The sequence below is a fragment of the Oryzias melastigma genome, linkage group LG20, assembly GCF_002922805.2.
Source record: "Oryzias melastigma strain HK-1 linkage group LG20, ASM292280v2, whole genome shotgun sequence".
NCBI lineage: Eukaryota > Metazoa > Chordata > Actinopteri > Beloniformes > Adrianichthyidae > Oryzias > Oryzias melastigma.
Genome location: NC_050531.1, coordinates 10369600 through 10380415, shown reverse-complemented (window position 1 = coordinate 10380415; position 10816 = coordinate 10369600). Strand labels below are relative to the sequence as shown.

At 37.8% G+C, this 10816-nt stretch overlaps 1 protein-coding gene across 1 annotated transcript; it reads left to right on the top strand.

Annotated features, from left to right (window-relative positions):
• Nucleotides 1-1161: 1161 nt before the first annotated feature.
• Nucleotides 1162-4780, top strand: prdm14 (PR domain containing 14). Its single transcript, XM_024280538.2, has 8 exons — nt 1162-1852; nt 1923-1970; nt 2039-2199; nt 2271-2541; nt 2613-2815; nt 3027-3128; nt 4086-4305; nt 4569-4780. The coding sequence occupies exons 1-8, from the start codon at nt 1315-1317 to the stop codon at nt 4727-4729; spliced, it is 1704 nt and encodes a 567-aa protein (XP_024136306.1). The 5' UTR covers nt 1162-1314; the 3' UTR covers nt 4730-4780.
• The last annotated feature ends 6036 nt before the right edge of the window (nt 4781-10816 follow it).

Below are 10816 nucleotides of genomic sequence, written 5' to 3'. Positions count from 1 at the left end.
AAAAAAAGTATTATTAAAAAATTAAAATTGTAAAATTAATAATACAAAAAAAAAACAGTATGGGATACATATTTGATCATTACATTTGCCGTTCAATTGCCAAAGACTTATCAAAGACTTATGCCCCCCACCCCCTGAATGTAAATTATTCTTGCTCCAACACTGCCAGTAAAGTGCCAGATGTTATACCTCTCTTTTTTTGTTTAAGAAACAGTCTTAAAACTTTGCAAAATTCAACATTAATGTGAAGTGATACCTGATATTTATATTTTTCTCTTTACTTTTGCAGCTTTCAGCAAAAGTTAAGTCTTAGAAAACACATATTTATCCCAATTTCTGTTTTCATGAGAAGTTTTTGAAGAATAAAATCACGTCATTAATCAAATTCTATTTGATTGTAGACATTTGGGGGAATGGGTGAGTCATAAAAGCATCCAGAAAATGTTGATCCTCATTTACATGAAACTGAGAATGAATAACAGATCTCAGTTTAAGGGGTAACAGCATCTGGCCCCTCCCTCCTGGTTTAGGGAGTCAGCAGAGAGCGCATGCTGGTGTGGAGCAGTGAACGCGTGGGTTGTCCTTCAAAACAACATGTATCCTGCAGGGGGGGTGAAGGGGTGGCGGCATTGAGATGCATGAGGATTATCTGCTTCCAGACCAATAGGAGGACGGACAAGTCTTGAGAAGGATCTCCAGCACACTGGTGTCCTCATGCTGACCAGCAGACTGAAGAGGCCGCTGCTGCAGGGAGATCCATCCTGATCAAACTTTATCTTTTCTTTTGAGGATGAAAGAAAATAAAACTTCAGTTTGAAATCTGATGGTTTAAAAGGTACGTTTGCTTTACGCAGATGCGTAAAAGTTTCTGGGTTTCTTTAAAAAAAAAACAAAGAAAATGGGATTTTTGTGACCCAGTTCCTCTAATTCTCGCATTAGAATGGTAAAAGTCTATAAAATGCTTCATTAATGCTGACCTCTGCTCTGACCGGCTGTTCTGTAATTGGTGTCATGACCCTGGTTTGTCTGTTCCTTGGAGCGCGCGCCAGTGATGCTGTGGGAGCGCTCAGCTGGAAATTGCGCAAAGTCGACTGCACTTTTACAGCCTCAAATGTGGCTTTGTTCACGGTGTCAGACCAAATATATTCTATATTTTGGTGCAATCTCTGCGCGCAAAACCCCATTTATAAAATCAAATTTTCCCGGATATTTTTATTTTATTTTAAAAGCAATAAATATAATTTAAGCTTTTTAGAATCACTTTAATTAACTTTTTACCCTCTTTTGCAGTGAAGGATCATCTTTTGAACCGTCATGTCGGTGTCCCTCTCCTGCTTCCCTGTAGTGCTGAACGACAAAGAGGACATGCTCAAGAACAGTCCCGTCCGGGGCTTCTTCTCGGCTCCTCATCACTACATGGACTTCCTCCCGCGCACGCACAGCCTCCTGGACCCGCTCAAGTCTCTCGGCCGGCTGGTGTCGGACACCCGCGCGTCCCTGCCTCTCAACGTCAACGGCCCGTTCCTCCTGCACGAGCACGCGCTGTGCGCCCCCGGCGCGCCCTACCTGAACCACATGATGCCCATGTGGGCAAAAGCTGAGGAGCTGGCCGCCGTGGTGACGGAGCACGCGGCCGACCCACTGTCCTCAGAGTTCAGCAGCACCTCATCCGTCTCTAGTCCGCCCAAAGAGACTCCGTTCCGCGTCATTTGCGCAGATCAGACGCCGCAGAAAAAGAATGCAACTTATGATTTCAGCGAGGAGGACTTGTTCATGGTGCTTTATGGGTACTCCGGCGGTCAGGAGCGCAGTGGGGGACACGCCATCTCAGGGGTGGTCCTGGAAAACTCAGGTGAGACTCAATAAACTTATGAGAAATTTGACCTAAAAGTTAAATTTATTATTTGTTTGTTAAACTCCAGACTCCCACGCGCCTCCTCTAGACAAAGAAACGCTTGAACTTCCAGAAGGTAAATACAAAAACAAACTAAAAAAAGTATTTTAATTGAATTGAATTAAATTGGACGTTGTGCTGCAGGTTTGGTCATCCTCCACGCAGTGTGGGGAAACGCGTCCCACTGCGGGGTCTTTGCGGATAAAAGCTGCGTGCCAAAAGGAACGCGCTTCGGGCCTTTCCAGGGAAAGCTGGTGAACACCAGTGAGATCAAAACATACGATGACAACACGTTAATGTGGGAGGTAATACTTTAAATTTTGATCCATCCATCTCTGTTGGCCTGTTTTTACGCATGCGTTTTGGCCTCCCGCAGGTGTTTGAGAACGGCCGCCTGAGTCACTTCGTGGACGGCAGAGGCGCGTCGGGAAACTGGATGTCTCTGGTGAAGTGCGCGCGTTTCCCAGAGGAGCAGAACCTGGTGGCGGTGCAGGTCCAGGGCCAGATCTTCTACGAGGTCTGCAAGGAGATCGGACCGGGCCAGGAGCTCCTGGTGTGGTACGGAGACTGTTACGCGCAGTTCCTCGGGATTCCACTGACGCTGAAGAACCCCAGAGAGGATAAAAACGAGATTCCCTTCACAGAAGGTCAGAAATAATCTAAAATATCACTTATATTTATTCACCAAAATATTAAAATTATTCATTAATATTTCTAGATGCAGGTGAGGGCTACAAATGTGACAGGTGCGGGAAGGTGTTCGCCTATAGATACTACAGAGACAAGCACCTGAAGTACACGCGCTGCGTGGACCAGGGGGACAGGAAGTTCCCCTGTCACCTGTGCAACAGATCCTTCGAGAAGAGGGACAGGCTCCGGATCCACGTCCTGCACGTGCACGAAAAGCACAGACCGCACAAGGTAGGAGAGGAGGTGCTGAAAGGACAGCTCCCAAAACGCTTTCTTCAAATTTCAAACAGAATATTTTCTATGCGTAAAAATAATAATAAAAACACATTAAATGATGAATAATTTTGTTTTTAATATATAAAAATAATTTCAGATAATCATTTTTTGTAAAATCTGAGAGGAAATGCAATAAAATATCACCCCACGTGTGTTAACTCTGCAGTGTTCCGTGTGCGGGAAGAGCTTCTCTCAGTCCTCCAGTCTGAACAAGCACATGCGCGTGCACTCCGGGGAGCGGCCTTACAAGTGCGTGTACTGCAACAAGGTAAAAGCACGCGCCTTCTATCTTTTTTTTATTATTTTTTTGAGAAATTACTCAATAAAGTTTTACACCATTGAAATAATCAATTTTAAATCAAGTACAATGTAAATATTTAAAATTATATATATATATATTCATGTCCCATTATTTTTATACATTAAAAATGTGTAACAGTCAAGTTTGAACCAAAATTATTTGTCTTTTAATGGCTAGTTAATATTAAACAAATAAATACATAAAAACGCCTTTTTTTTACGGAGGATTGAGCGCGAGCCTCATTGTTGCTCCTCGTGGCAGACACACTTACACGCTCATTATCGCCAGATGTGCGCCCTTCCCTTTTGTTTTTCGACACTAGACGTTTGTTTACGGCACCGCGGCGGCTTTGTTCTTTGTTTGAGACATTCTTAAGGTGGATTTTCTTTCATTCTCGTCTTTTTTTATGTGTCTTTTTTCTGTTTTAAATCAACCCTTTAGATTTTACTTGTGGAACATCTTTCAGGAATTATCTCGAGAAAATTTTTTTACTGCTAACTCTTTTGATTGTTGCAAAAATATTTAACGGAAAATAGAAAAACGTGACAAATACGTCTGCCTAAAAATATTCTCCCTTAAAAATAATTAACGTTTCAAAATAAAAGCAGAAAAAGAAAAATATGGAACATTTATTTAAATATGTGAAATAAAAATGAAAAAAACCCTTGGAGTTTATTTTGTTGTTGTTGAATGTAAATAGAAAATATTCTGCCTTAAAAATTATCAATATTTCAAAAATAAAAAGCAGAAAAAGAAAAAAATAGGAGAGATCATTTATTGAAATATGTAAAACACATTTAGAAAATAAATAAATGAATAAATAATGAAACATAAAATAAATAAATAAATATACTGTTTTTTTTTCTATTATAATAAAGCAAATAATGACCAAAATTTAAAGTTTGTGTTCAATTGCATGTTCAGGCCTTCACCGCCTCCAGTATTCTGAGGACTCACATCCGCCAGCACTCCGGAGAGAGGCCTTTCAAGTGCAAGCACTGCGGTAAGGCCTTCGCCTCCCATGCGGCTCACGACAGCCACGTCCGCCGGACCCACGCCAGAGACCAGCCACACCTGTGTGATTTGTGCGGCGCCTCCTTTCAAAAAGAGCAGGAGCTCAGGCACCACATGAAGATCCACAAGAGTAAGAAGCTGTTTAAAAGACTGAATGATGCAGGATTAAAAATAATTCATTAAAATTGTTCATTTTAGTCAAAAAACGTTTATTATTATAGTATATTTACAAAATAATTTTATGTCTCAATTATTGGTAGATTTCTTCAAATATTTTTCTTTTTTTTTTTTTTTACAAATGCAACAATTGTTTCAATTTTTTCATTTAATTCACTATTTTGTTAATTTTTCTGTCATCGTTTAGTCATTTCTAGTATTTTTTCATTCATGCAGAAAGACAAATACCAGACGGCATCTCTGTCTCATCTTCCTCAGTGGGCGGGCTTCCGGAGGACTCAGGATTACTGGACGACCACGCAGAAAGTCAGAAGAACAAGGAACTAAACAACTTTCCTTACACACCGTTAAATTCAGAATATCGACCTTGGAAATAGACTTTTTGGTAAAAGTTTCTGTAATTCATTGTAAAAACAAACAAAAAAAAACAGGAAATAGAGATGGTTTGTTTAAATCTTCCATTCGCCGCTGCTTTGTGAACATTTTCTGCTTCATTTGAAAAGACAATGAATTAGTCGTTTAAATTATTGGGGTTTTATTTATGCATTAATGTTGGATGTTGTTCTGTGGCTGAAAGCTGTCAACCTTTATTTCTGTTGTTAGCTTCAAAAAGCGAAATGTTATGTTTCAACTTGTGTGTTGATCCCTTCACTGCTCCATCACTGCAAATAAAGATGAAGTGCATGGTGTGATGATGTTTTTTTATTTTATTTGAGGGTAAACTTAAGCAAGAAATATATATTATATGTTTGTTGCACTGCATTTAAAAAGCTAAATAATTCAGAGAATGATCCATGTGTGCTGTTCCTCTCAGCATCCTCCTCTCTGCCCCGTGATGATGGAGGTAAATGAAAACGAGTGAGCCCTCCTCGTGGACGAATGACAATAAAGAGAAGCTGTAAAGTGGCCTATTGCCTCCGAAACAAAGGAGCTCTGTGTGACTGACATCTGCCCTCACACTGTCACCATGTGTCCCCCCGAAGATGGATGGATAGATAAGGAAAAGAGCCCTATCTGATGGTAGTCTCCGGGGTCAGAGGTCACCTCCTCCCTGAATGTTTAACAGCCCTCCTCCCCGGTCAAATAGGCAAAATATGGATGCTTGAACAAGTGTAGATCAACCTCCGATGGACCTGTCCTTTCAAACAACCTCGGTGCTCATGAGGACATGCCCCTTTGTGGCTTCACAGGAACCAAAGAGGCGGAGGAGAAACAAAAGGAGAATGAGCTGCCAGCGCTGAAATACTGAGATTGTTAGCGCCAAAAGAGCGGTTTTACTAGCGCCTCCTCTGATTGGCTGATTTAGGGCTGGATGCTCCAGGATGAAAGAATTTTTATCTGGGTCGTTTATGGGGATTGATTCCACACTTAACCTCCTGGCAGGTTAACAGGGTCTCTAAAGGACCATCCATCACATTCACTCCCAGATTAATGTGATATTAATGATAAGAGCGGCTGAGCTTTAGGGTTTAATTCCCTCCGAGATTCAAGTAAGGAAGCGTAACTCCTTACCAAACAACAACACCGCCGTGTTACTTTAAAGCACTCACGCGCACTCTACAAATGTGGTCGCCACTAAATGCACTGTTGTGATTAATTAATAATGCTTATTGATATAAGGAGGAGAGCTGTTGGTGAAATATTTTTACAGTTCTCTTCCTCTCAGTTCTCAACAGCTCTGATGTATTTGCTTCAATTGATTGTGTAGTAGCTGTCGGTTTGTGTGTTTGAGTTTGAGTTGGCGTCATGTCGGGGGCTTAAAGAGCAGCATTGTGGGTAATTGTCCACACAAGGCTTTGTTTTTAACAAGAAAAAAAGGAATTTTGGTCCAAATCTTTTTTTTTGACTTGCATAAACATTTCACTTGTGTTCACGAAAGTTTAAAACTCCATCTGTCTGTGTCAAAGCTGCTTAAAATATGCATAAAACTTTCATCTAAAAACCTTGTAATTAACTTTCACATCATAAATTCAATTTTTTACCCCTGTTTTGCCTAACAGGTTCGGGTTGCAATTAAAAAATCCCCATCTATAGATTATTTATTATTTAAAATATTTTTAAAAGAACATATGTTATTATTGTTTTTATTATTTTAATTTTTCACAATATAAAAATAAATCAGGTATTATTAACTATCTTACAAAAATATTAAAGTGGTGTTCATATTATCTTGAATTTGGTAAAAAAAAAAAAAAAACAAAGAAAAGTTAAAAGATCTTAAAAGTCTACAATATTCAGTGAAGTATTTAAATACCCACTCAGATAAAAATTGTGTTTACAGTGTATTAAACATATTTTTTGTGACAGTTTCCTCATTATGAAGGACATATGTGACAAAAATTTACCTAAAAATATTTTTGAGTATGTCTTTATTCAAATTGTTGTAAACCAGAAATAGATTTTAAAAAATTCTGGTTGTCCTCGTCTGAGCTGATATCAGACTCAAGACTATATAGTAATAGATAGAAATTGCTCGACGTGTTTGTTGAATCGCTAATATTATCTTGGGGTAGTGAGGAGCTGTAAGCAGGAGTAAACAAAGAGCTCTCAGAAAAGGTGAGGGGAAGGGGGGCGGGGTGTTAACAGTTCCACCCACATCTCGGAGGCAAATTTCCGATGAACTGCTTTCACTTTGCAGAAAATATGTCCTAAAATTACAGTTTTTTATTTTTTATTTTACCAAAAAGTATAAGTAAAAGTAGATCAAAAAGTGGATCTTCTGATTTATTAGAAATATTTTTCCTTAAGTCTTATTTTTATATCTGTACATTTTAGCTTTTGCAATGACATGCTTTCATTTTTCTCCTTACTATTTACTAATAATTTAAATATCCTATCATGTTCCAAAAGGAAGTGTTTTTTCTAAATGCAGCTTTTTTACTTTAGTTATTTTTAGGAAGATCCCTCCTGATTCTGACTTGATTAATTTCCACTGATTTAGCTCCTGAAAAGCAACGTGTGATGCTCAGTTTGAGTGAAATCTTCAGGTGGATTAGCACCGAGCCTTGTTTTCTTAATCCTTACTTCATTGTGAAGGTAAATCAATGAGGTGTTCTCTGAATCGTCCACCTTGAATGAAAGTCGTGAGTTGACTCATTTAAGTTTGAATGGATCCACTGATGTGCTGTTCCCCCTCCTGCTCCAACCTAAGAGCTGGCTCATCCTGCCATTCAGCTGCTGTTGGCGGCCGGCAGTCTCTCCAGAGAGAGCAGGAGAGGCTCAGCAGCTCGTGTGCTGCTGCCTGAAAGAGTCACATCAAACACTGTCCGCAAAGCCGCTCCATATTGCTCCTGAGTGTGCGGATCCTCTAGGTGGGATTGGTGTGTGAAGAGGGCAGATGGTCTTATCCTTCTCTGTGGGGGCTGGTGTGAGGTTGCACAGAGGTCCCATTGGGGAACATATTTGCAGTCACATGCACCCCCCTCCAAAAAAGGGTCCTACTGTATGCTTGTTTCCTATTATGAGGTTTGTGATGTTTTAATTATTCTAATTCATCACTTCCTTACTAAAAAAGAGCAAAACCCTAAATTAGAAAATGAAGACTCTGTTACATATGTTTAATGTGCAGATAAATGAAATCGAAATATTGTAAATTAATGTGAAAACTTGTTTCAGCACAAGCATTTGCATTAAAAATTAAATAACTGAATAGCCAAAATGTGGTTTACTAGAGACACTCACAGTTTTTGGAAACTTTTTATTTAATCTTTAATTTAATTTAATTTAATCTTTAGGAAAGTCAAAAACTCAAAGAAATCAAACTAATAAAAATTGTGCTTCTTAATTTTTCTTTGTAATTACTTTTCTTCCCGTTTGAGTTCAGTCATTTTTAAAAATACAAAATAATTGCACTTTCTCTCACCTTAAAATACCTTGTGCAATTTCTCAGTTACATTACTTATAACATTACTTATAACCCCCGATTACAAGTTCCTTTTTATTTTTTCATTTTTGTTCCCGCACCATATCTTTGTTGTTTTTGTAAATATGTGACTCGCCTAATTTTTCAAGTTTTTTTATCTTAATAATGTCTTGCGTTAAGCAATTTTTATAACAATCAAAATACTTTAACGGTTTGAATTGATCTCTAAATCAACTTAAATGCTTCTCAACAAGCATTCAACCATGTTTAACCCTTTTTACATATAATAGCATCATCAGTAAGCCTGTTTATTTGCATTTTTTAAAGAAAAAAATTTTTTTTCAAACATTATTATCTTTTTTTATTTTGAAATACTTAAAGTGTCCTGAAACAAATTATAAAACCAATTTTATGACTTTATTCCTTTAAAAACAAGCTAATTCATGTATTTTAAGTATAAAAATGCTGCACAGACATCACATTCCTGCTGCTTAAGCTGTTCTGACTTCATCTGCTGCTCCAGTTGGATCTCAGAACTTTACCTCCCCGTGCAGCTGGGCTGCAGCAGTAAATCTGCTTGTAGGCTGACATCCTTTCATTGTCATTCGGGATGTTAGAAAGTGTTATAGGGCTTTTTCCTCTCGTGCATTACGCCTCACAATGGTTCCCCGTGTGCTATTTGCCTGTCTTTATGCGCAAGTCTTTTGTTTTTTTGCCCAACTGTTATTCCTGTAGCAGGATTGTAAGGAGAGGAGGAGTTGTTACAGTACCACCAACCACCCCCCCCCTCTCTGTTTGTTTGAAAAACTCCTGATTTTTCATTTATCTCAATTTGAGAGACATTTGAAAACGTTTCCTGGGAAAATTGCGAGCATTTTTCAACAGATTAAATCCAAAATCAGCATTCTAGAAATGTATTCACATTCCTTCTCATTGGGAACAGAAATCCCTATGAAAATCTGGGAAAAACTATTCCTTTTCCTGTGAAACTCTGACTTCTGCTCCTTAAGGAAGGATTTCTACCATATGGACAGTGACTGTACTCCTGCTCCATCCGCTCTAAGACGAGCTGACCTCTCAGCCTCTAATGATGTTTGCTGTTAGTCCAGCTAATCCTGACTAAGCTGTCCATTTAGACGAGGGCAGCACTGCCGTCCCATCAAACTCAAGACAGTTTTTTTTCTTGTTACATTGCAGCTCCACTAAATTATGACTAAAAATCTCCAGATTCACTTTGAAATTGTTTCTTTTGCTAAACTTCTAATTTCCACTTTGAATATTTAACTTTTTACTCTTTTTTTCCGTATTTAAAAAAATATACTAGAAATTTTGTTTGTTTGATGTGAAACACTACAGATAGTGACAAGTCAAAATTTTTTTTTCTTTTGGTCAAAAGTGCAAAGATGTTTTGAAGACATAAAAGGTAACACAGATTGATTTATAACTTTAATGTTTTTCTGCTGTCTATGGTAGAGATGCAGAAGAATTCGCCTTTTAGCTTCATTATAGATCACAAACTTTAAAGGATGTTTAAATTAATTCAAATCAATTCATTCATTCATTCATTCATAAGTGTAATGTGTTACACGACTTTTGTATTATTTTACGTTTTTTTTTTTTCTTTCTTTTTAATACTTGCAGAAGCAGCAATCTGAAGAAGTAACTGGACCACTGAACGACCAAACCTAAGTTCTTGTCCAAAGAAAAAAAGTAAAAAAAATGTAGCTTATTTACTGTGAAAAAGTAAAAAAAATGTACCAGAAACCAATTAGAGAATTTAAGGCTTCTGTGCCTCACAAATACTTTAAAATAAAAGCAGATTAAACAGACTTGTGATCCAAAAAGACAGATTTTTATTTGCTCTTTAGACGCTAGAAATGCAAAAATAAAACAAGTGTTTGGGTCTATTTTCATAGAATTAAAATGAATTTAAAATACTTGAAATATTTAACATGAAACAGAAAAAATGAGATTTAAGTGATTTTGACTTTTTTGTTTTTAAATCAGTTAACATTTCATGGTCTCAATGTCTTAAACAATTTACATTTGCTTTTCTGTTGTGATTGATAAGTTCCCAAACATCATGAATGCTTTTGTGAGTTACTGCTTGTCTGACTCTCACACTGTGATTTTTTTGCATTTAGTTTTTTATTTTGTGGGCCATTAAAAAAAAAATATATATATATATGTGAGCACTTTGTGCTGCAATCACAAATTCACGTCTTTTGTTGGTGTGACAATTGAACCTGACCCCAGGCAGCTCCCAAAGGTCTATGAGGTCAAAGGGGAGAAGAGGCTTGAAGGGCCTCAGGGTGTTGAAATGCCTTCAGAGTGGAAAGACTGTTTAAGCACTTGCTGCTCCGAGATGGCGGCCGGACATTAGCGAAGCTAAAAGACACGGTCATGTGAACGATGAGTGCTCGACCACAGATGGAAGTGCATGTACGTTCTCTGTAGTGTGTGGGCCTCTAAAGCCCAAAGACTTAAAAAAAAAAGATAAATTAAGCAAAATCACAACATTTTAAATAAAAAAACACTTGAAAGCTAAGATTATTAAATATTACAACAACGTAAAGAAAAAAAAGGCATTTTATTAAATAGC

Excerpts from the sequence above, each read along its gene's own strand:
- prdm14 (XM_024280538.2), top strand. The coding sequence starts at position 1,315 with ATGTCGGTGTCCCTCTCCTGCTTCCCTGTAGTGCTGAACGACAAAGAG. Across the intron at positions 2,200-2,270 it reads ACAACACGTTAATGTGGGAG|GTGTTTGAGAACGGCCGCCT; the intron begins GTAATACTTTAA and ends GGCCTCCCGCAG. Across the intron at positions 2,816-3,026 it reads AAAAGCACAGACCGCACAAG|TGTTCCGTGTGCGGGAAGAG; the intron begins GTAGGAGAGGAG and ends TTAACTCTGCAG.